This window comes from Pipistrellus hanaki (assembly GCF_964339955.1).
Source record: "Pipistrellus hanaki genome assembly, chromosome: 4".
NCBI lineage: Eukaryota > Metazoa > Chordata > Mammalia > Chiroptera > Vespertilionidae > Pipistrellus > Pipistrellus hanaki.
The window spans coordinates 3,275,488-3,301,805 of record NC_140506.1 but is presented as its reverse complement, the minus strand read 5'-3'; the positions used below and the strand labels follow the sequence as shown (position 1 = coordinate 3,301,805).

General features: G+C 45.1%; 1 protein-coding gene across 1 annotated transcript; it reads right to left on the bottom strand.

Annotated features, from left to right (window-relative positions):
• Positions 1-1,473: 1,473 nt before the first annotated feature.
• Positions 1,474-24,057, bottom strand: TARS1 (threonyl-tRNA synthetase 1). Its single transcript, XM_084881008.1, has 19 exons — positions 23,849-24,057; positions 20,483-20,563; positions 19,127-19,317; positions 16,929-17,052; positions 15,553-15,674; positions 14,929-15,046; positions 14,366-14,430; positions 14,203-14,281; positions 13,314-13,460; positions 11,939-12,037; positions 10,844-11,010; positions 9,876-10,038; positions 9,440-9,577; positions 9,021-9,098; positions 8,768-8,868; positions 8,515-8,619; positions 6,967-7,039; positions 5,235-5,349; positions 1,474-4,541 (listed from the first exon to the last, which is right to left on the bottom strand). Exons 1-19 carry the CDS (start codon positions 23,903-23,905, stop codon positions 4,393-4,395), a joined length of 2,172 nt encoding a protein of 723 aa, XP_084737134.1. The 5' UTR covers positions 23,906-24,057; the 3' UTR covers positions 1,474-4,392.
• Positions 24,058-26,318: the final 2,261 nt, after the last annotated feature.

Genomic DNA, 26,318 nt, shown 5'->3' with positions numbered 1-26,318 from the left:
AAGACCGCCCTCTGCTGCCCGGAATTAGAATAGCCCCCAATTTTCCAAAGAGCAGGCACATAGACACACACCCCTTCACATAGAGTTCTTCATGCTTCCCTTTACCCATGACCTCTGGCAGTCAGGCCTGCTCACAATACAGAGACCAAAACATAAAGAAAAGGACGTGAAGAAAGTAAAGATAATACGGGGTGCTACACAGGACTTCACTGTCATTTAAAGGCGTACTGGAGGTAAGATATATTGAGTCCAAGGAACAAGAATAGAATGCTTTGTTGAAACAGTCGGCCTGCGGACTGAAGGGTCCTGGGTTCAATTCTGGTCAAGGACACGTACCTTGGTTGTAGGCACATCCCCAGAGAGGGATGTGCAAGAGGCAGCTGATAGATGATTCTCTCTCATCGATGTTTCTAACTCTCTCTTCCTCTCTGTAAAAATTCAATAAAATATATTTAAAAAGAATAGAATGCTTTAATATAGGGAGTAATATAAGAAAAAGACAACTTGAAGGCTAAGAAGAAAAAAAAAGCTTAAGTAAACACACACATGAGTGATTGAGAAAACTTTGAGATAGCTCCTCTAAGTGGAATACCATAACAGCACAGAAAACATTTCTCAAAACCGGGGACCTGGATGTCTGGAATGAAAAAGCTACTCCCCATGATGGAGGCCAAATACCTACGGACATGAGGAAATGTCAGAAAAGGGCTGCAGAAAAGAGATCTGAACCTTCGGGAGGAAGAAAAAATCACAGGTGAGACACCAAGGACCGGATAAGAATGGGCTCCTGCCCTGGCCAGTGTGGGGCAGTGGATGGAGCATCGGCCTACAGACTGAAGGGCCCCAGGTTCGCTTCCGGTCAAGGGCACATGCCTCGTTTGCAGGCTTGATCCTGGCCCTGGTCAGGCACATGCAGGAGACAGACAACTAATGAATGCTTCTCTGTGTCTCTCACCCGCCTCTCCACGCTCTCCAAAATCAGTGGGAAAATATCCTCGGGGGAGGATTAACAAAAACAAAAAAAGAACAGATTCCTCATGGAAACACTAAAAGGCAGAGGAAAATGGGAGCCATGGTTTCCAAATTCTGGGAAAAAAATGTTTCAACCAACAATTCGATACCTTGCAACTGAGTTTGAAATGGGGTCCAGGACAGAGAAGGAAGCACACGAGGGAGGCGGAAGCTGACGGGGAGCGCTGTCCTGGGCCCAGGCCGGGCAGGAGGCAGACCGTTCCAGAAGGGATTTGTCTTAGAAGGTACTAGTAATTGCAACTAGAGAACTGTCTGCCAGGTGTGACTTCCGGATGGTAATCATGTGAGGGAAGGAGGTGCTCACAAACCTTCAAGCCCCCACACTGCACCCCTTAGACTTAGAGACTGCCTGCCAATGGGGTCCAAAGAAAGCCGGGGAGGGGAGATGTGACTTTTGGAAGAACTGTACTGCAAGGCATAAAGGAGTGTTCAACACAGATATTCAAAGAAGTTATTTTATTTTTTATTGTGATGAAAATCATACAACATACAATTTTCCACTCTTTTTCAATTATAGATCCCATTCGATATGACTCTGCATTAGTTTCAGGTGCACACCATAGACTATCATACACTTCACAGAGTGGTCCCGACATTTCAAGGACCCTCCTGCCCCCTCGCCGGTGCACAGCCATGACAGTATTTGCTAAAAGTCTACAAAGTACTAGGAGAAATCAAAGGGCACGACTTACCAGTAACCGAGAGCCTGTTCTCGGACTCAGTGACAAGGACCCTGGGATGGACCAACAGAAAGTGGAGACCAGAGCACGGAGGGGCAAGGAGGGTGTGACTGACACCCTCCTCTGCTGGCATGGCCAGTGCAGCAGCTCTGACAGTGAGGAGGCAAGAACCAGAGCAGAGGCACACGCCAGCATGGTTATAGGCACAGGCCTGCATGGCTCCAGGCACATGCCCACAAGGCAAGGCAGCTGCCTGGAGATGGTACCCAGAGGCTCATCAGGACAACAGGCTGCTTTTCCTGTAACCCTTTTATTACTTTTTGACTTTTTAAAGGCAGGAGTGAAGAGAGAAGGCAAGTCAGAGTGGGAAATGAGAGCCTCCTCCGCAGTGTGCTCCTCAGCATCTGCTTGGAGCTTGCTGGTGCAGAATGTTGAGACCCAGCTCAGACCTGCAGAACCAGGGTCTGCACTTGCCACCTCTACGCCCAATGGACTTGGAAGCACTGGTCCAGTAGTCCCAGTGCCCGGGCCAGTGCCCATCGCCGTAGTGAAGGTGAGGAAGGAAGCTAGGGGTCACTGGGCACATGGTGATGGGGCTTCAGGTGTGACCTCAGGTCACTGATCCGGGTCCCTCACCCTGTCACTTGCCAATACTGCTTAACCTACTGCTCCACCCTCCTGACCGGTCCCATACATTTTGGTACCTACTTTGGGGCACTATTTCTTACTTCACCAATCTGTCTCTACAGAATTTATCACATGGTGGTTGCAACTGCTTGTCATTGTTCTCAAATCATTCTTGTATATCTGATTACTAAGATGACTCTCAATGGACTAAACCAGTCGTCGGCAAACCTCAACTCACAAGCCACAGGCGGCTCTTTGGCCCCTTGAATGTGGCTCTTCCATACAATACCACGGTCCGGGCGAGTCTATTTTGAAGAAGTGGCGTTAGAAGAAGTTTAAGTTTAAAAAATGTGGCTCTCTAAAGAAATTTCAATCGTTGTGCTGTTGATATTTGGCTCTGTTAGCTAATGAGTTTGCCAACCACTGGGCTAGATGCTCCTAGAGGCTTAGCAGTTGGAGTCTTTCCATTATGTCGTGTACCTGAACAGAACAGGTGAATAAGTCAGTAACTAGGACAGCCTCTGCTTCCAGAAAAGGGACAAAAAAGCAAGCCAAACAGGCCACAGAGGGAGCTTTGATGGGACAAGCCCGTCTACAGATTGGAAGAGCCCTAACGGGTGGTTCCCTGAGGTTCCAGGGGAAGGACTGAGGGCCTGCTACAGAGAGGATTCTTCTGCTCACAGTTCTGTCCACCTGTCTTTAATGACGGAAAGTTCTGAAAGGTCAATAAAGCTCCTGCAATACACTGCTAACACACTGTATAAGCCATTCATTGCTCTTAGTATAAAACAGGTAAGAAAAATCTATGTTACACATTTGTTATACCAACAGTTAAAACCATAGTCTTTGGACTACAAATTAAATATGTAACATGAAATTTTTAAAACGAAAGAAAAATAGAAACTATGATACTATGAATTTTAAAGAAAGAAAAAAAAACCACAAAGTTTTAAAATGATTCACACTAGATGCTCTTGACGTTAGTATTGTGACTTGGATTAAGTATAGCTTCCCTCAAGACAAACATAAAAAAGTAATTACAAACCCATTGAGGGCTAAGTCTTCAGACAGAAGCAAGGCTTTATTACAGAATTTCCCAGAATCCCTGATTAATAAGATCCTTCCACCCGTGTCAAAGTGAGGGGTAACCTATGCAAACTGGCTACTTTCAGTGACCCTTGCAAACACCCTATTGGGGATATCAGGAACTGTTAGATGTGGCCTTTTGAAAGTGATTAGAGATTCCCACCTATCTACGTAAGAAATTCCTTATTTCGTGGTGTTCTGTCACTCATCATTCACTGATCGAAAAATGCAAAAATTGTCCTGAGAGAGAATTGGGAATTTGTACTAATAAGGGACTGAATGGCCCAAAACAGTGTGCCATGAACAGATTCCTCTAATGAATGTTTCTTAAAAACCTGGGCAAATACTCTCCATTAGACCATGGCTGGCTTTAGTTGTTTAAAAGGTTTATGTCCAAAGACAGGCTGATAAGAGCGGAGCTCCTGAAGGTGCCATCCTGTCACCGGGAAGCAGGCTCTCGCTCACGGCCCAGCTCGAGACCGCACACGCTGGCGACCCGTTCCCCTCTACCCCTAACACGTTTGCTATCAAACATGAAAGATGAATCTTGAATCATGCAACCTGTTCCGGGTAGGAGGTATGTGACGGTCAGAAGTCATGAAATTTACGCGAGTTTAAGTATTTTTATGCCATAATCCAGTTAAAATCTTTCTTTGACCTGAATCAAATTTGAAAACTTCTTTCAACTGCATTAAATTTACAAAAAAGTGTTCTCCCTCATCACACTAAAGCATTCCTTGTGGTTTATTTCCAGTGCTCAGGTAATTAATGAATACAATCATGTAAATGAGTCTCTTAATTATCTCCAGCAGATACACATCATCTAAAGCTTGTCGAGGTCCAAACAGGGTCCTCCCCTCGGTGGCCTCCGCAGACTGCCGCACAGCTCCCGGTGCGGGACAAACAGCCTTCCGGAGCAGCGAGAGCGAGCACGGACACCGCGCACTCCCGGGGGCCGCTGGCGTCCTCAGAACTCCTCCTCGGCCTGCCGGCTGCGGGCCCCCCGCAGCTGCTGCAGCCGCGCCACCGTGTCGGAGACGGTGCGCTCTCCGTGCACCTTGTTGTCCCTCGTGCGGATGTTCACGGTGCCGCTGGCTTTCTCCTTCTCACCGACAACTAAACAAGACAGGAGAACCCTTAGATGGAAGCGTTATCGGGCATCTGAACAGACAGGACCCCAGCACCCAAAAGCCACCCTGCTGCTGCTTCTGACTAACGTACAGGCGAGCCCAGCCAGTGTGGCTCAGTGGCTGAGCATCAACCTAGGAACCAGGAGGTCATGGTTCCATTCCCGGTCAGGGCACACGCCCAGGTTGCAGGCTTGATCCCCAGTAGGGGCGTGCAGAAGGCAGCTGATCAATGATTCTCTCTCATCAATATTTTTATCTCTTTCTCCCTCTCCCTTCCTCTCTCTTAAAAAAATCAATAAATCCATATTTTTAAAAAATGTACAGGTGACCATGCACAGTTAGGCAACTGATTTAAAATTTATTCATTAAAAACAAACCCTTTCTACAATGCCAACACTGCTGTGTTTACTGAGTCACTTGGTCCGGCTGGCTTAATAAAAACTGACCATGGGAAGAAATAAAAGGTAAAGGGGAAAAAGTTTTTAGACAGAACTGTACAAATTATTTGTCTTCTCACCACAGTTTTCCCTTCTTATGTCAACTGAACAAATTTCATAGTTTAAGAACCAGGATTAAAAGGAACTAAACTGATGACCATAATGCTCTCAAGCTAAGTCTCAAGATTTCAGAATTTTCCCAGGTTGTGGCAGCTTTTCTTTGGTTCAGTTTCCTTTCTTACCCAGGATGAAGTTATATTGTGCTAACTGTGCGTTTCTGATCTTCTTATTTAATGTACAGCTCGCATCCAGGTCGATGTCCACCATGAATTTAGCATCATGGAATTGTTGCCGCACCTGTTTAAACAGAGACACAGAATTCTTCAGATCCAAAATTAGAATTATATTTTGATGTTAAATGCTTTTATGTAACCTGTGATTTGGAAAATCATGTAAGCATTAAAAATTAGTTATTCAATAATTTTGTGTATACAATGACCTAATTAAATAGATGTCTATAAGAATCTATATATATAAAAACCTAAGTGACCTGATGACCGTTGACCAGTCACTAAGACATGCACTGACCACTGGGGAGCAGACGCTCAATGCAAGAGCTGCCCCCTGGTGGTCAGTGCACTCCCATAGCCAACCTCCCACAGCCAGCCAACATCCTGAGGCTGGCCAACCTCCTGCGGTCCTTCCCCTTGACCAACCAGTTCTGATTGGCCCCGATTGGGACAGGGAGAGACAGCCCTGATTCGCCCCAATCACTGGCCAAGCTGAGGGCTCCCACCTGTGCATGAATTTGTGCACTAGGCATCTAGCAACTTAATAGAAAGAAAGTATCCGGCTCAAGAAATATTGAAAAGTGATTTTTTCCCCCCTCAACAGCGATTTCCTTTTTGATTTAAGAAAGCTTAGCCCTGGGCAGTGTCCATACACCAATCAATGTTTTTTTAACATCCATGATTCTCACCCTTTCCCTTCCTCTCTACCTAAAATCAGTCAATATAATGGGAAAAAAATAAAATAAAATAAAAGCCTACTCCTACATAATTCCAAATGCCACTCTATTCCTAAAGTGGAGGAGGTCGTACTGTTTCCAGCTGAGAAATGAATATAAACATTTTCCTGCTGTGTGAGCTTTCATAATGCACATAAAATAAAAAACAATGACTTAGCCATGGAACATGGGTGATTTTCATCATTTATAACTAAAACTACTGTGGTGCAGTAATAGCAATAGTTTGTCTGAATGGTTTGCTTAATAGCTGTCTTAATGTTTATTTATTTATTAAAGATAGCTGAGGCCTGATTAAAATGTATTTTGATGGTCTCGAAACACGATTTTGGTGTGATAAGACTATTCAATGATATTTAGATTTTTATCTCTTTAACCATTACATTTAATTTGCAATTCTGAAACAATGCTCTTTAATAACACAACTTTTGAATATTTAACATTCCTTAATAAAGAATTGTTGCTGTGACAAAACAGACTGTCATAGTTTTAAGGTGTGAGGAGTGAACGGACATTTGTATATCTGTCAGTGAGGTAGCTGTTTGGCCAGCAGGGCAAAACATTGGTCTGGTATGCCATTAACCTGGAAAAAGGTTTCAAATAACTGAATAAATCTGCATTGAACATGAAGCAAAACTACTCTCCGAGTCAAAAAGTAACTTCAACTGTATTACGCGTTTGAATTTGCATATCATACTGAGGCTTTCCCTATCTGCTAACACGAAACACTAAACAAGAGTGCATCAAACAACCCACTCCGTCTTCTGACCACAGAACCACATAGGAAAGCATTAAAGAGGTAATGTGCTCTATTTAAGCTTACCACAGATGGAAAACAGTAATAGTTCTTTATATCACAGGCAGCTTGACCTACCAAGGATATAGCTTACGGGATTTGATAGCCGAACAACAGATGTGAAAGTTAAAGAAAAGTCATACTTAAGGATTACCTGTTGGGCATATTCATCACACGTTGGTCCCACTGGAACTACCATTACCTGGCGAGGAGACAGCCAGAAGGGCCTTAGGAAGAAATGAAAAGTATTTAATGTGGATTTTCCTAAACAAGGATGGCACATTCATTATCAGTTCACCCTTCGTATCTTTTCCTGAAACGTGTGGACCGTTTAAAACCATGGCTTTTATTTTAATCTCCAATAAAGTCTAAAGGGAGATGAAAGAGCAGGAAACCAACCCTAAGAGAGAAAAACCTGTAACTAAGTTTTGTCTTGCTAAGGAGATGGCAAAGCGGACTGGGGGCAGAGACCATGCCCCACGCTTCAATGCCGCACGTAACCACACACCATGCAGCGGGGTTAGCACGATGCTACAGAACCACTCTTACTGCTATTTTATTCAAAAGCTACTTTGCACAAGCATTATGTATTGCTTATTCCTCATGAGGGGGCACAGACTGTGTCTTTAGTTTATTCAAGCTCCACGTTGCAGGACTCAGCAGGCTGTAACTGATGGTGACTGCGGAGGGTATTGGGTAAAGATGAGTGTGTTCTGCTCCTTATTAAAGAGGACCCATCTGCAACTCTCTCTGGGGCATTTCAGTGTCCAACTTCACGAAGCTGCAGACACCAGTGTTTCCCTTGGTCACTCTATGTTTTAAGTTGTCTGGCTAATCAGGGAAAGGGCGTAGGGGCACTAAGTTCTGCCCAAACTGTGCCTTTTCCCACCAAACACAGGTTTGGCAGAGCAGTTAGTGGATCCCCTATTCTCTAGATTCTTGTAGAGAAGGTTTCCCGTATTTGATGTGATTTTGTGAAATGTAACAGACTTTCATTTTACTGAAAAGTATGACACACTTCCCTTCAAGTCTGAACTAACCAACTTACAAATACAACTGAAATACCTACAGTGTGTAAGACAGAACAGATCTACAACACTTTAACCGAAGTTTTGTATCAACAGAATTAATGCAGCAGGCTCTACAAAACGGGTGTTTTATATATAACCAAGCCTTAACAAACTGCGGGCCGCACAAAGCAGCTTAGAAAGTAAAACGGAAGTCATGTGCTCAGATGTTTCCAGCAAAAACATAGCCTGATAAAAGCAAGACACGAGATGCTGATGCTTTGGAGTCCGTCCTCTCCATGGAAATGCATGGCTTCAGAAGGTGTCCAACTACCTGCTGATCACAATCATGACAGTCAGCAGGGGAGCCAGCGCCTGATATGTCTGCTCAGACAGACAAATCAAACTCCTTGAAAAGCCATCAAAATAGCCAATGTGCTTCTTACTGAATAATTCCTAATTAGAAAGTGTAACTTCAACACATCAAGTTCTGAAATAAAAATAATCCTCATAAATACTCTTAAAGCTAAAAAAACTAGGTTTTAATTGTACTGCTTCCTATTTAGTGAATATTTGTCAATAAATACAAGCGACTAATTGCAATCCACTCTCCCTTTCCACCACAGGCTCAGTTGGACAGCAGACGTTTCTTACAGCCAATTTCTATCGCCCAGAAGGAACAGTATGGAAATTACCATTTGCCCCCATAGTTTTCAGTGAGGATGGCGATCATTCTTTCCACGGATCCCAAGATGGCTCTATGGATGATCACTGGCCTTTTCTTATCATCTCCATCGTGACTAGAAAGAAAAGAAGAATTTGTTTCCCTTTATTTTATATATACTACTATATACACACACACACCCCTATATTTTATACACACACACACACACACTCACTCCGTTAAACGTCCTTAAAGCGTGTTCAGAACAGACACTAGGAGCTCACCTCACGAAGGTCAGGTTGAACCTGATGGGCAGCTGGAAGTCCAGCTGGATGGTTGCGCACTGGTGGTACCGCCCGATGGCGTCCTTAATCTGTATGTCAATCTGAGAAGCAAAGACCCACTGTGAGGAGTTGGCCAGGGTGAAGCTGCTCAGTATTTCTATTAGGGCTGATTCCCCCCGCCCTTCTTTAACCTGCAGCAAGCTCTTCACCCCGAAATGAACGCCACTTTACCCGGATCGACGCTGGCACTGACCTTCGGGCCGTAGAAAGCTCCGTCGCCGGGGTTTAGCTCCCACTTTTCACCAAAGTCATTCAGGCTGTTTTCAAGTTGCTAAAGACAAAGCAACACGGACTTTAATCTTTGTTCCTCTGCAACTGGTCTAATTTAGCCTAAGACTTCCACAATTACTTTCACAGATCACTCTTCTCTGCTTCGTCACTCTGTCCACTTAAACACACTCACACCCAAGCCCCTCCCGAGGTCACAGCTCGATGACTGAAGCACATCCCAGCCTTTGTACACCCAAAGCGAACAGGCAATGACGAGCGTGCTCTGACCGAGGAGCCTTTCCGCTTTCTTTCCGCTTCCACCCGGTAGGAGCGGGCTTTCTCACAACGCGGGGGAAGCCGCTTCCAGCCGCAGAATTCAAGGCGCTGAAAAGCACCACTTACCTTCTCAGCTTGATTCCAGACTTCAATATCGCCAAGGAATTTTTCCGGCCGAGTAGACAGGTTCAGTTTAAAAGAAAACCCAAATATGCTGTACACTGTGCGCAGAAAATCCAGGCAGCCTTTTATTTCTTCCTCGATCTTTAAATAAAAGAAAATGAGATGAACAAGAATCGGTCCAGACACAAATGGCAGGGGGTGCTGGAGAGCAGCCCAAGGACTTGTGTGCATGCACATTAGCATCACCAATGGACACAGACACTGGGCGGTGAGGGCTTGCCTGGGCTGGGAATGGCTGGGGGGATTAATCGGGGGGAAAGGAGACATGAGTAAAACTTTAGACAACACAATATAAATTATTAAAAAGAAGAAAAGGACCCGGTGGTAGCTTTCCGGGACCTCCCTGACCTCCCCTCCGGCGCAGGTCACCGGGCCGCACCTGCTCCATGGCACAGAATATGTGCGCGTCGTCCTGCTGGAACCGCCGCACCCGCGTGAGGCCCGTGAGCGCCCCCGACAGCTCGTTCCTGTGCAGCACCCCGAAGTCCGCGAGCCGCAGAGGCAGCTCCCGCCAGGACCTCGGGCGGTGATCAAACATGAGGCTGGAAAGAGAAGGAACACCCACCGACAGTTAATACCATCAAACGGCTCCTCTGATGGTTAGTGTACGAAAGGCCGTCGAAGCCACTGACTCCAGGGGGTTCAGACCAGCACCGGGTCTCCAGCGCTGGGCCCCACACAGCGCGTGAGCACTGCACGCACAGAACAGCGAATAGACTGTCACCAGCACCGGAACTAAGGGAGAAAAATAACACATGCATTCCCCAGTCTGCAGCCCCGTCCTGTGCTCATCACTCCATTCATCCGAGGACGGCCCTGAAGGCCCCGTTTAAAGGTAAAACAGACTCGGCTGCCCACAAAGCACAGTCACCCTGGAAACCAAAGCCCGTGCTTTCCTGTCATTCCTAAAGAGCTCCCGTTCCGTTATCTGAAGGGACTTCACACTCTGCAGGAGGAACTACAGCCCGGTCCCGGGGTCGTTCCTCCCACCCCTGCCTGCCTCAGGCATCTGTGCGCACCCAGCGCCAGGAGCCACAGCTGCCCTCTACCCCGCTGTTCACGGGCGGGAAGAGGAGGAGCCAGGGCAGATTCCCAAGGACGTTAATTCACTGGCACCAAGTTTTGAGGTTTTCATAGAACATGTTTCTTAAAAACAACTTTATATTCTGCCCATTCCCTGCTATTCTTCAATGTCTACAGATCTGAGGACCAAATCAGGCACAGAAGAAGCTATACCACCACGATAATGCCGCATATAAATACTCTTGTGGTTACATAAGGGCTTTAGAACATTCTGCCAAAGGGAGAGAGCAATCGGGACCAAACGGGACGTGGAGCTCTCAGTACCAGTGTCCGGGGCAGTTCATGGGCTTCAGTGCGAACTGCTCCTTCTCCACCTCGAAGGAGAACATGTTGTCACTGTAGTGCTGCCAGTGGCCCGAGGTCACCCACAGCCGGCTGTTGAAGATGTTGGGGGTGACCACCTCCTGGAACCCACGTCTCCTGTATTCACTCTGTTAGGGAACACACACAACGCAGGTCCAGAAATTAGTGCTCACACTCCTGGTGGAGAAAGTGTTTAAATTCCTACCCTCTGGTGAAGTGTAAGATGCACATGTGCTGTGATCTAGAAATTCCACCAAAGAGGAAGCTCTTACACCCCCACAGAAGGAGGCTCGCAGCACAACAGTAACATGGGGAAATCAGAAATGACGTCAGTGCCCGCCGATAAGGGACGCACATACTGCAGTAGCTATGTGGCGGAGTCATATGTAACAAGTGACAATAAGTGGGATCTGTGTGCATCTTTAAAAAAACAATCTGACCGATACAATGACCTCCCTGTACGCAAATCTGAAATGCACAAACCATGGAGGACACGTGTGTGTGAGTGGGGGGGGGGGGGGGGGGGAGCAGGAGGACAACAGAACGGATCCCCGCTGCCTCCGAGAGCAGCTTCTTCTAGGAAAGGCGGGCCGCATCACGCAGTGGCCTACAGGGCAGCTCATGCCCCCACTGTGTGAGGGTTACTTTACTCCAAACATAGCCCATGCAAATGTGTTACATTAGATGGTGTAATTATTCTTTATCAACGTATGCTTTCAATACTTCATAATTTACAAAGACAAAAAGCAAGGTAAAGACTAACCTGCTTTTCCAAGGAAAACATAAATGGCCAAAGAGCACACGGAGCCCCCGTGCGAAGGGTTAAAGCCTAGTTCAAGGGCAGCCACTGGCTTCTCTCGTGTGCACATCAATGCATATGGACATTACACATCAGGAAAAATGTGTTTAAAATGTTATGAGATCTCAGACTACCATTATTTATTCTATTAATTTTTTCTTTTAAAATACAAGATGATCTCTCCTCTTAGCAGACCTTGTTTAATAAAATCGATGCATGTCTTAAATCTACAGAAGAAAATGACAAGTATGGCTTACCCTGAGGAACTCAATAAGCGTATTATAGATGTACGCTCCCTTCGGCAGGAAAAAGCAACTGCCCGGGCTGAGTTCATGGAAGAAATACAGCTCTTGGTCCTGGAAGACAGAAGCAAAGCATGTTCACCGCTTGCACATGCACACAGCATCAACACCCAGTGTCCCTGAGAATATGGCCCTGACGGCTCCTTCTCCAGCCGGGCCACTCCCAGGCAAAGAAAACAGACCCACATCTCGGTGTGCAAGTCAATGGTATAGATTTGAGGTAATTTACAACTTCGTTCCCTGCCTGTTCCATTCCTAAATCTAGCCAAATGTACCAAAGATGACATGGAACAAGGGTCTAGTTCTTTTACCGAGAGAGCTCACATGGTTTTAATTCCTTAAAGCTCTAAGATCTGGCTGTTTTCAATTTTTCTTTATTATTTTTTAATAGGAGAGGCAGTTAGGAGTCTGGAAAAAAGACACTGACAATGAAACAGAAAAGCTGGCTGATTCCGGTTCATGGTGAATGGCGCCCCCTCCACCCCTCAAGGCCCAAACTTTTCCGAAGGTGCCGCACCAGTCCCTGCAGCTTCCTTACAGCTGCCTCCTGCTCAAGCTTCCTACCCCAGCAACCAAGGGCACCTGGCACAGAGTGAACACATTTTCAGAAAGAAACGTTTTCTCCTGATACCTAACTTCCAGTCTGAAAACACTCAAGGGCAGTGAGGTAAGAGCAATGCACCATGGGATCCAGTGATGACTCGCTGCATTGCCTTGGGCACAAGTATACGATTCTCTCTAGAACTCAGTTTCCACATCTTTAAAAGAAGTCACTGGTCCTCTGGCCGGTGTGGCTCAGTGAACAGAGCATCAGCCTGTGAACTAAAGGGTCCCAGGTCCGATTCCGGCCAACGGCTCATGCCCAGATGGCAGGCCCAATCCCCAGTAGAGGACAAGCAGGAGGCAGCCGATCAATGATTCTCTCTCATCATTGATGTTTCTCTCTCCCTTCCTCTCCCTTCCTCTCTGAAGTCAATAAAATATTTTTTAAATAAATAAGTCAGTGAGACCAGGTGAATTTCCAAAGTATCTCTCAGCTCATGAGGCACTGCTATACTTCTTTTACTGAAAACTGCGGGTCATCAGCATTTGCCCTCAATAAAAGGAACAGTGAAAGTGAGTTTTTGTGCAGAACTGAGCACACGCTAGAAAGATAATGTGGGCAATCAGAAAGTAACCTATGGCTTATCTAGGACACAGTATAGTGATACTTGAAATCAACAGCATTTCTTCAAAGGGGAGTTGTTAATACAGCTAAATACCTAATACAGCTGAATTTCAGAGGGAAATAAACACAGTCGAGACACATTATTGTTCTTTTTTAACATACCCTCCCAATTTTCCTATGATCTCGGTTTTTGGCCTCCTCTTGGAACTTCTCCCACTCTTTCAGCAGCTTAGGATCTGGGAATGAAATGCCGTAAATCCTCTGGAGAGTCTCCATATCTGCTTTTCCCTCCCAGTATGTGGAGGAATTCTGAAAACAAGGATCAACTGTGAGACAATATTCAAATCTGTCAATATCTCACTTATTTTAAGAGTTAGATGTTATTTCTCATAGGCACCTTATGAATCAAATTCATAGTTGCCTTATACAGGTAAAGTCACAAAAAGTTCACACCTGGTGAGACACCCACAGTGGCCCTGGGGCGGAGCTGACCAGCTGGTTCACTGGCAGCACAGAGCTGGCTGTTCGGTTCCCTCAGAAAACCCACCCGCCACGCCCCTTGAACCACAACTCCACCAACATGACTGACTGCAGAGCATCTCTCAGACTGAGGAAGCAAAAATGGGCAATAAAGCAACAAAAGAAATCTTGAAATGACTCAATTGTGCTTATGATGTTAAGTGCATTTTAGTCATCGCCCATAAAATATTTCTGAACTAGTAGAGAATGGCAGGACTAACTGGGTTAGCAGGAACCACTTGGGTAATTACTACCTCACACACACAAAGAGCAAAAGCAGCGAATCTAGAAGGCCCTTAACTGCGTGATTCTATGAATCCCTCCCTCCACCCCCATGTGCTTTGGGTGGCGGTCAGCCACTGCGTGAGAGAATTTCTGCTAAAAATGCCTCATGACATACATATAGCAGCACAGGCAGGAGAGAGCATGAGAAAAACCCACCCAGGAGCAAACAGGGAGAAAGAGAAATCAATGGCAGTCTAGCTATCGAGCCATCAGACACAAATACACTGACATGGAGAGCGCTGCTTACTTTGTGTATCTTCAGAGTCTTAATCTTGCCAGTGTGTCTGACATGTGGACCCCGGCAGAGATCTATCAAGGGGCCGCACCTAAAGGCAGAGTGAAAGGAATTTTAGTAAAGACTGAAAATGACATGTCCACCAATTGTGCTTCATGACATTTGATTGTCTCACCTATAGACTGTGGTAGTTGGAGTATTCACCTTTTCATTCAATATCCGACATTTGAACTTGTTATACTGAAAATAGAAAAAATTAGATTTTTAAGACAACCCTTTTTTACCTCTAAATACTGCTAACACAGAACTCAAAATACATCTTATCAAAGCATTGCATACTTATATGTTAATGTTTCACGTTTTGAAAACAGTGTTAAATTTTCTAAGGAACAGCCGAAACCGGTTTGGCACAGTGGATAAAGCATCGGCTTGCGTACTAAAAGGTCCCAGGTTTGATTCCGGTCAAGGGCATGTACGTTGGTTGTGGGCACATCCCCAGTATGGGGTGTGCAAGAGGCAGCTGATCTGTTTTTCTCTCATCGATGTTTCTAGCTTTCTATCTCTCTTTCTTCCTCTCTATAAAAACTCAATAACATATATATATATATATATATATATATATATATATATATATATATATATATATATATATATAAATGTTCTAAGGAACAGAGTAGGCTTCAAATAACACTAATGAATGATAGGAGAGTAGATGCCACATGTTACAGTTCAATGTACCTTAAACATTTCCAATAAAGTTTCCTTCTTAACTTCCAATCTTTCAAAAGCTTGTTTTTCCTTAATGATTTTCTTACATAAAGTCTCCAAAGAGGAGAAATCATTGCTGGACACACCCCTGGAAGAGAAGGAAATATAAAATTATTTCCATTCCATTCTACTCGCACCATGGGAGGGAGGGGGTCAGAGGGAGGATGTTTCTTTTGAACACTTCAAGGGATTTAATATAAAAAATTACTCTTGCATCATATACCAGAATTGTAAACTAAACATTTTACATACATCGTTTTAATAATGGATATTCCCATGGGCTCCTGCGTTGGTCACCATGGAGATTGCTCCCACTAGGACTCCTCCTCCACTCTCTGGCAGCTAAAGGAGGGAGGACCGGCTTCATTGATTTCCCAGGGCACCTCAGCCCTGCCTCCATGACCAGAGAGAGCTCTCAGGAAGTCCCGCACCTCTGTGAGTCACTGCACCCTCAGGTGTTACCGGCGGAACGCTTGGTGGCCATGAAGCAGTGAGCATTACACTACTCCTCCTTTACTGAGAACAATTTAAACATAATGCATGGGCTCAGGGTAACTCAGGTTTTATTTCTCTTTATCCAGTGACATAACTTACCCATCCTCAAGGTACATGTCATAATAGAATCCATTTTCTATTGGTGGACCATAACATAAACATCCTCCATAGACTCTTTCCATGGCTTCACCCATTATATGGGCACTTGAGTGCCAGTAAACCTGAAAATTCAAAGAAAAATGAGAAGGTTTGAGACGGGGCATAAGTGTTTTAAGTTAATATGGTCACCTGAAAGAGATACATAGAATTTATTATAAATAAACCCAGACAGAAAAATTTAAATGTACAAATCTATAAACTGCAGTGTGATTCTATACAGAGCCAAAAGAATTTAAAAGAATGCTAACTGCTAAAGTGTATTTCTACCTTAGAAATTACCTAGCTGTTTTCAAATTAAATTCCAATTAGCATCATTAATTAAATGGGATGGATTTTGTTCTCTGGAAACAATCGCCACTCCCCATGGGACTGCCTTTGGACTGCGAGGGCCCAGCCTGCTGAGGCAGTGTGCCCACCCAGCACAGGCGTGTCCGCCTTTACCTGGGGACTATGGAGCATCACTGAGCATTCTATCTGCCTCTTTCCTACTGGCCCCAAACTACTAGGGTGGCACAACGGGATCCCACAATACCACAAGAAAGAGCCAGGACAATGAACACTAAAAGCAAATGGCAGCACCTGGCTTTACAGTGGTCATTCAGATGAGTCACAATATATCCAAACCAACGTCTTTAAAATTTAACAGTAAGGTACCCCAGATGGTTTTAAAATTCTCTTTAAAAACTTAAGGATTCCAGAATACTTTTGAAAACTATTGATCCACATACATAAGTAAACCATCATCAATGAAACAAACTAAAACAGCACATTTTATTTCCTTTTATATGTATACCATCATGAAAAAATAAGGAGAAAACCTTGCCATCAGATGCAAGTTGGTTTTATTCTCCTATATAATAAAAGGCTAATATGTACAAATGTACAAATCTTTTCAGCAGATTTGCATTTAAAGATGAGGAAAAAAATGGAAATCAACTTCCCAATGTAAGAAATACTTCAGGTAATGTTCAAATTTATTTGTTAAATATATACATACATCTTGCTTAAGTGCTGATTGACAGTGTAGACAGCAAGTTTTACTTGCTTAATCAATTTCTAATAAAATTGTAATAGAATTTCCATAAATATGCCCTCCTTTTATTATCTGGTAGTGAAAATAAATTTATTCAATTTCACCTGATTTCATAAAGCAAGCATTTTTATTATGTTCCCTTAGCGGAAGACAAAAATGAAGATTTCGAATATGATGAGACTTCAATACATTTTCATCACCTCCTAGCATGGTAATGAGCTGGAAAACCATGCAAATGAGAATCACCATGCTGAAATTTAATGAACACGGAATAAAAACTTACTGCCTGAGCTTCCTCATCCTCAAACTTGAGCAGCTCCAGGGTACAATCTTCCTCCAGAGGACGGTCTAGGTCCCAGACAACTTTATTCACTTTTGCAATAACAGTGTTGTCCGCCAGGCCTTGACTTAGTAAGAACAGGAAAATAAACACTACGTAATATATATACATACCTATATATATAAAAGCCTAACCGACAGAAGGACAATTTGACTGGTAGCGATGATGAGCACTGATCACTAAGGGGCAAATGCTCAATGTACAGGCATGGAAACATGGAACAATTTGATGAATCTGTTGTGGGGATCAGGCAGAAATTGGCAGTCCAAAATCCCCTGAGGAGTCCCATATTGTGAGAGGGCGCAGGCCTTGCTGAGGGACCCCACTGGTGCACAAATCCGTGCACCAAGCCTCTAGTATAGTATACTACTTCTAGAAGCCGGTGCATGCATGAAATCTGAGCGAGCTTAAGCCAGCAGTTGGACATCCTTAGTGCTGCCACAGAGGCGGGAAAGGTTCCCACCATCGCCACTGTGCTTGCCAGCCGTGAGCCTGGCTTCTGGCTGAGTGGTGCTCCCCCTGTGGGAGCACACTGACCACCAGGGAGCAGCTCCTGTGTTGAGCATCTGCCCCCTGGTGGTCAGTGTGGTCATAGCGACCAGTTGTTCCACCATTCGGTCAATTTGAATATTAGCCTTTTATTATACAGGAGGATATGTATTATATTATAGTATTCTATACTATACCACTATACAAAAACATATATATATATGTATCTTTCTGAAATAAAATGGAAAAAGCAACAAACTCCCAAAATGTGCCAATGTACCTAAAAATATAACTACAAGATCTTGAAAATTCAGAACACTATTTTATGACATTTAATACTTATTTAAACAGATATAGCAACTCTAATAAACAAACAATGAGACTTTTCAGTAGTCTGGTTTATTCTTTACTTTCTCCAAAGAAGTTCTCCACAAAGCCAAGCTACTTAGATTCCAAAGGCAAGGGGGGGAGGGGGTGGTGGTGGTACTATTGTAAATAACTTCTCTGCTCTATCTCCTTTTTGAAATCTTAACAGAATCTTTTTGAGAGTCAATGCTAAATAATCTTACATGGTCCATACTGGATCATTTCAATTTTCCGAAGAAGGGACAAAATAATCCATACTTTAAGACTTAGAACAAAAAAAAACTTCAAAGAAACTCCGTTGAAGCAAATGGAACATGCCTTCTTTCTGCTTCCCTTTCATATTCATTCCTAATCATCTGAGCCTTTAAACAGCCTGTTATTAGTGCTGTAATTTTTTACAGAACACTAAGTTATTCTGGACTTGTGTAAAAATGTCTTCAAGCATCCTCACTTGCAGATCATGACTGAATTCCAGCTCTAAAGCTCATCAATGTCTCATGTGATTCAATTTAAAATTTGGCAATTCTCAAAAAACTATTTTCAACTGGCCACTTGCCAAGTTACAATGGAGGAGGGTATTGCAGAATGCAGAGAGGAAGTGCCTGAATTTTAGTACCCATTGCTACAATATCAATGTGCAACAATGGCGAAATCGCATCACCAAATGTCCTTCAAAATCACCTTCAAAACGACAGATTTAACTGATATGTAAAGGTCTATCCAATTATTTATAATCTCACATGGAAACTGACCCAACTACTGAGTCCCAAATCCTAGCAGATTAAGAAAGCATTATTTATTACAGAGTATGCATCTTATTCTGTTACTTCTTCCCAACCTGATAAAAGTGCTCTGTTTTAAGACTGGGCATTGCCCTCCTTCAGATTTATAAAATTAGTACATTTTCTCATGTTGAAAATGAGTTTCCTAATTTTCCTCTGTGAGATGATCAACCTTCATTTAACTTTAAAACCGGGACATTTAAATCAAAATAGTTTGTGAAACCTTATCGACTTGATTTTTGTGACATGTCTGATCAAGGTAGAAGAACTAATCATATCAAATCCTACATAAGATAAAACCAAACTAGAGTCTCTAAGAAATTAACTTTGAATCTTGACTATAAAGCTCTACATACTCTTGGTTTTAAAAAAATCCCAAATAATGTAAACTAAACATTAAAAATATTGAACAGGAACATAAAAATGTTTTGAGGATAAAACCTGGCAAAATATGTTCAAGTTTAATTGCAAACAGCAGCAGAGGAGGACAGGTGCGGCCTGTACCTGATGCCACACGCAATCTGATACGGCGTAGTTCTCCAGGATTCCGCGGCCACCTGTTTACCATCCGGCAGGGTGACTGTGATGGGTTTGCTCTCTTTTTCTGCTTTTTCTGCCAGAATGGCATCGTGTTCTGCTTTTAGTTTATTATACATCTCAAGTCGTGAGTTAATATATTCAGGCCAAGGATTCAACTGCAAGACAACAAATGGAGAAAGGAATAAGCAGTAAGTACTTGCTTTCCTTTTCAGAAAAGGGAAATACTAAAAATAGACAATACAAAAAGCATGATTACTAATTCATCTGTTAAATGGATTGCCAAAATCAACAAGCTTTTCCTAAATGTTGTCCTAAAATAAAAGAAAGGAATTTAATGCTCTCTTCTTATAACTTTAAGAAGTTTTTAAAAATAGGAAAATATAATAATAAACATCTGGCTGCCAACATTCTAAATGGACGATTATTATCATTTTGCTATTATTTGCATAAGGTATTATTTTTCCTTTGGGGTATTCTCTTAAGGACTTTTCTAATTAAATTATTCCAAAGATACAACTATAAACAACACTGGGAATAAAAGCTGGCTGGCTTTTCCATTTTGTTTCAGTGTTGTTCAAAGGATGATGTGTGAAGCTATCAGACTGTATGTTCACTCATAATTTTTAATTAACCAACTATAAATGTACTTGATTTAAGGGCTCCTATTCAAGGAAAGTATTTACTAAATTCAAAGAAGCCATGAGCTTTGAGTATATCTTTCTTGGGAATATTTAATTAGCAAATATAAGAAAATAGCATAACACCACTGTCTAAATACATTAAATTAACCAAAATATTTTTTATAAAACGCCTACTCAGGCCCTAACTGGTCTGGCTCAGTGGATAGAGATTCAGCCTATGGACTGAAGGGTTCCAGGTTTGATTCCGGTCAAGGGCATGTACCTTGGTTACAGGTACATCCCAGTAGGGGGGATCGATGTTTCTCTCTCATTGATGTTTCTAACTCTTTATCCCTCTCCCTTCCTCTCTGTAAAAAATCAATAAGAACAAACAAACAAACAAAAACACCTACTCTGGTTTCCAAAAGTCTGACACAGAAAGTAGAAAAAGACAATAATCAGAGATTTGACTTCCTCTACTGTTGGAGACTCCAGTTTTCAAAACGTTTCAAAAACCAGGTGGTGAGCCATGGTCACAAAACAGTCAAACACTAACATTTACATAAGTTATGATCTTCAAGTGAAAATAACGTGGATAGGCCCTGGCCAGGGAGGGACCACAGGAAGCCGACTCCAAGGCATGTCCGGCCCCTGCTGGCCACCTCCTAATGAATTTCCTGAGGACAGCCCGGGAACCGACCTCCGCGCGCCCTCCGTCTCCGGACCCTTCTTTGCTCTTCTTCTTGCCGTCTTCCTTGTGTCTCTCCTGGCGGGCACCCACCTGGAGGAGCAGAGAGGAAAGGCGCCTTCATCGTTCAGTCTGATGCCACACCCTCCATGCTGCCCAGGAAAGGTCAGGGGACGCCATTAGCATCTACTTTTTGAAGAGTAAAACTCTGATGTGAAGACTAGAAAACCTAAGCGCTGTTGACCACTGTAAAGGGAAAATTAGCAGCTTACAATAAAGACAAGTCCCAAAGGCAGAGAGGTCTCTCGACAATGTTCAAGTCCTCCCATTTCATGTATTTTGCCTGTTCCCATGACTCTCGCTGCAGGTGTGCCTGGACACATGCTAAACATGTAGCCACAAACAAGCACGAGAGTTATCCAGGAACATGTTCAGGGGGGAAATCAGTGCAACATGTATCCATTCATTCCACATGTTCTAAGACCTCTGTGCTCATGGTAGCTTGTTAAACCCTGCAGAAGAAGCAAAACCAAGACCCATCCCTGCCATGTGCACATGTAATCTCTCCAGGGAAATGAAGGCAAGCGTGTGTGAAAACCCCAAGAGGGGGAGGAGAACACAGCTGCAACGCTGTGATTCCAGGTAGAATAAGCTAGGACCGCAGGCTGGATCCGGAGGATGGAGGACCTGTGGTCCAGGTGTACACAGACTCACTGTCAGAAATCCTAAAAAGAGAGAGACAGTGACAGAGCGAGCGAGAGAGTGAGAGGGACAGACAGACCGGGGCTGACGAAGGCAGGTTGTTGTAGGAAATAACATGTTAAGACAAACCAGGGCTCAGACAGAGCAAGCCCTCCAGGTTCCCAGAAGGAATGTGGACTTCAATTAGAAGTACAGGGAGCCACAGAGTGTTAGAGGAAGGCCGGTGCACAGGGCAGCCCACACCAGCGGCTCTCACCCAGCGGATACCGGACCGTGCCTGGAGACACTGTTGGTTGTCACAACTTGGGGGCCCACTTCCCTCTAGTAGGCAGAGGCCAGGGGTGCTGCCAAGCAGCCAGCGATGCACAGGGCAGCCCCCACCATGTCACCAGCGAGGAGGGCGAGGAAGCCTGACCGGCGGGTGGGAGAGCGTGAAGAGGATTCCCCAGAAACGCATCCCGCACTTCACCGTCACCTCAGAAACACCCGAGGCAAACTGCACCAAAAGGTTCACAGTGCCCAGGTTCCTCCACAATCACAGCTGATCTGCACAGCCACCCCAGATGGCTGTTATTATCATTCCCATTTTCCCGATAAATTAATTGGAAAGGTTAGACAATTTTCCTAGGTTCACAGCTGGAGTGGCAGGAAAGATATCCATGCAGGTGTTGACAGCGGCCAACTCTAAGGAGTTGCAATCATCACAGTGAGGAAGCTTTGAGGGTAGAACGAGGGATGTGAAGGGGGCTTTACTATAATTTTGAATGTTTATGACCTTTCATTTCAGGGGTTCACAGTGTGTTTTTTTGAGATGCTTTCCTATAATGCACCAACATAAAGTATACAACTCAACGGCTTTTAGTGTGTTCACAGTTGTGCAACTGTCACCACAGTCCACAATCAATTTAGAACACTCTCATCACCCAAAAGAGACCCTCACCCATCAGCAGTCACTCTGTCCCTACCGCATCCCCCTTCCCCAGCGCCTGACAACCACGAATCTGCTCTGCCGCTGTAGCTGTCCCTATCCTAAACATTTCACAATATGTGGTCTTTTGTGACTGGTTTGTTTCAGTTGGCATAATGGTGTCAAGACCATCCAAGTTTCGTTTCATATTTCAATCCAACTCCTTCCGTTCGATTGTCAAGAAACATTCCATTAACGGAGAACTTATCTGGAGTTCCCAGTCCTTCCTTCCTTTCATTGTTTACTCACTAACAAACAGCTGGAGGTTTCGGTTGCTCTTTCTAATCTTATTTTGAGGACTGAAAGAATTAATGCATGTATTCAGTGCCAGACCCCATAGTTGGTACTCAATCAGTATTAGCAATTATTACCATAGAAGGGAGAAATCATATATGTATTAGCCGTACCTCCAATTAAGAATGGCACAGCAGAATATTTATGGACATGGAACACTGGTCTACAGACTATGAATTAAAAAGGAAAGACACCATTTTTAAGTGAAAAAACATAGATGGGAAAAAGTCTATGGACAGACACCCTTTACTCCTTTTAATTTAACTTACATCGTTTAGAATGTGTACACATGCCTTTTCCCCAACCAAACCCTGCGTTAGGGCCGTCCTCTGTTACTGATGAGAAAACTGGCTTTCAGTGGCCTGCCCGGTCCCCGTTTGGTGCAGTCTCCTTTAGCTGAATGCCCACCTCTCACTGGGGCCAGTGCAGCAGCCTCCTGTGTGTGGTGTCCTCTCTTCCCCACGCACCTCCCACCCCACGGCCAGCGTGATTGTTAAAAACACAGCTCACCCCTCTGCCGCTGCCCTGCTTAGAGCCTCCACCTGTAGGAAACACACGTAACACTGGCCGCCCCAGATCCCGCCGAGGGCTGTGGCTCCTCCTCAGCCTCTCTCCCAAGCAAAGCAACCCCACAGCCCATTCATTCACTCACCGCCTCTTCACTGCCTCCCCTGCCTTTACCCGGGGTCCTATCCACCTGCCGGGGTGTGGGGCCCAGCATGCAGAATGAGTACTTGACATTTATTTATTAATCATAAAAAAATACTAAAAACAAACAAAAACCCACTTCGACCTGGTGGCATGTAAGTGACCTGGGAAATGTTCCTAAGCAAGGGATGACACAAGGGTCAAGTTCAAAGGCGAAACGACCAGCATGTGTGCCTGGAGATGAGGCAGGCCTGCGGCCCGGGCAGGGGAAGCCTGGAACCTGTCCAGGTGGTCAGGGCATCGGCCTCCGCCACTGGCCACCCACCCAAACGTGGGCGGCAGGGTGGCCAGACCCCGGGAACCCGGCCTTCTCTTCCTTAAACTGGAGCCTTTCACCCTAAATGGGGTCTTGGGGTTCAAGGAGGCTCCGCCATGGTCTTCTCGCGGAAGGTGAAGTGAAACCACTAGGCTGAGGGTCCCCAACTGCCCCGGCTTCTAATCAGATGTGCGGTCTGGGCAGCTCACTCCAGGTCTCACTCAGGCCCCTCGCCGGCAGAGAGGATGGAGCCGGAGGAGGCCTGGGAGTCCCGCCTGCTGGATGAATGGACGCCTCCTCCCCGAGGGGGCCCTGACTCGTCCACCTTGTCCACCACCCGCCGCGGGCTCCTCCGCCCCCCACGCCCGGCCGCGGCCTCCTCCGCCCGCACTCCCCGGAGGGCCGCTGGGCACCAACAAGAGCCCCCGGCCGGGCTCCCGACCCCACTCACCGGCTTCTCCACGCCTCCCATCTTCCCTGAAGGGCTGCTGGCCTTCTCCTCGGACATCGGCGAACCGGGAAGAGAAGACGGAACTCAACAGCGACAGCGGCGGGGGCAGAGGAGCGGGTCGGGGCAGAGGAGCGTGGGGCGGCCTGAAGGGCGCTTCGGCTCCGGGATCGCGGCGCCACTGCCAGTGGCCGGGAGAGGACCCGCTGATGCAATCCACCAGCGCCCAAGCTCCGCCTCCTCGCGGACAGCCAATCAGCAAGGTGGAGAGGCGGGTCCTCCCGTCTCTAAGCCAATGGCAGAGCTTGTCGGGGCGGGTCTAGGAAATCAGTGCGGCGTGGGAAGCGGAGAGGGACCCCCCCAGCTCGGGGCGGGACCCTTTCCGGCGTCGAGGCCGCTGTGCGCGTGCGCCTCCTTCCAGCGCCCCGCGGCGCACTAGCCCAGGGCCTTCCCGGCCGCCGTAGCGCAGGAGAGGGTCTGGGTTGGCGCTTCCGGGAAGGACCAGGACCTTAAAGCAAGCGTCTTCCTCGTAGCCATGCAGGCTTCCAGGGACCCAGGCCTTCCCGCCGACGTTCCCAAGCACAGGCCCAGCCCGGCTGTGCTGCTGCGGGAGCAGGGCCCCGGAAATGCAATGCGCTTGCGGAAAGGACGCGGCGGCTCCCTTGTAAAGCCGTTTCTAACGTGAAACGAAGCGCAGTGAGCTCGTTTGCAGTTTGTGCGCTTTATCACCGCGTTTTATGGATTTTACTTTCTAAACATCAGTCCCACCTCCAGGGTCCTCCTTCCACAAAGAACAGCAGCCTCCTTCCTGCCGGGCTGGAGGTCCTCATTCATTCTTGGGGCACCGAGGATAGCCTTGTCTGCAGATGTAGTCACGTAACCCCTTGCTTAAAACTCGCCCGTGACTCTTAGTTGGTCTTAGAACAAAAATAGCCCTGGCTTTGGAGGCCTCTGACGGCCCAACACTCTCCACCTACAGTATACGGACCTTCTATTTCCCCAGGTCTCCGCCAAAAATGTGTGGGTGCACGCTGAGATTGGCCTCCCCACCCTCACCTCTGCCTGCCCCCGCACACATTTGCCTGTTGAGCATCTATTTATTTGTCAGGTCTCAGGAACAGTTTTCTTTGGAGAACCATTTCCTGACCACCCCTAGTGAATGGAGCAAGTCTCCCTGTTGTATCTGCCGGTAGCTTCCTGAAATTCTCATGGTAGCACCTATCAGTTCAACTTTACAATTTAAAAAAGGTCATTTTATTGTGTCCTAGATGGAAAATGTCACAAAAGCACACTGCATATTTTTACCCGCGTCTAGCAAATGTAAGCATGGCACACAGTTGATGTTCAATAATTGTCAAGGGAATTCATGAGTATTGAGGAGTGATATGCTAAGACTTAGCAGCTAAGTGAAATAAGCCAGTCAGAGAAAGGCAAGTGCCATATGATTTCACGTACATGTGGAATCTAATGAACACAATAAACTAACAAAATAGAAGCAGACTCATAGATACAGAGAAAAGAATGACAGCTGTCAGAGGGGAGGGAGTTAGGAGGCGGGATGAAAAAAAGGGGAAGGGATTAAGCAAAAAACAAAAAAACAAAAACAAAGATGGTTGAGCACATCCCGTACCTGAAAGGTTGCCAGTTGGATTCCCAGTTAGGGCACATGCATACGGGCTGGGTTCAGTCCCCTGTTGAGGTGCCTATGGGAGGCAACCAATCAATTCACATCAATGTTTCCCTCTAAAATACTAACAAAAATGTTCCTCTCTAAAATAAAAACAAAAAGCAAAAATTCATAGTTACAGAGAGGTAGAAGAGGGAAAAGGGAGGATAATGGAGATAGAAGACTTGACCAGGAATGGTGAACAAACAATCCAACATACAGAGGATGTGTTATAGAACTGTACCCCTGACATCTGTATGTTCATCCCAATAAAATCGACTAAATTTTTTTAAAAAATAAAAATTACTTCTTAATTTGTATTTGTGAAAAAGAACCCCAAACCCCTATACTAATTAGGTTTAGGAAACGGTTAATGTTAAGAGTATATTAATGGTGGTACTTGGTGTGTATTCTTAAAATTTCTAGGAGATACATACAATTTTAGTTGAGTTAAGTTGACGATTCTAACTAGAATGGCCAAAATCATTATAACGATAATCAATGGGATCTCATTTTACCTCCTAATAGAAAACAATTTAATTGTGCTCTTTAAACATGTTTGCCTGAATCGTGTATTAATTTTCAGTGGGGATAATGAAGACCGGAAAGATTGAGATTACTGAATTTGCTAGTGCAGGCTAGCAATTATGATTGTTCTTACTGCTCTGCATCTTGGTCTCTAGAAGCTTCTCTTCACCTCTTATTCTCTTTCAACCTAGGAACCGGTGCTGGCCCAAGAACTGCCAAAAGACAAAGCAGAAGGCTTTTCTGAAAGGTTGAATGTGATGCAAAAATGTAGAAGCTATT

Coding starts and splice junctions, on each gene's coding strand:
- TARS1 (XM_084881008.1), bottom strand. CDS start 23,905: ATGTCCGAGGAGAAGGCCAGCAGCCCTTCAGGGAAGATGGGAGGCGTG. Junction 15,047..15,552: donor GACATGTACCTTGAGGATGG/GTAAGTTATGTC, acceptor CTTCTCTTCCAG/GGGTGTGTCCAGCAATGATT. Junction 4,542..5,234: donor ACAATATAACTTCATCCTGG/GTAAGAAAGGAA, acceptor TGTCTTGTTTAG/TTGTCGGTGAGAAGGAGAAA.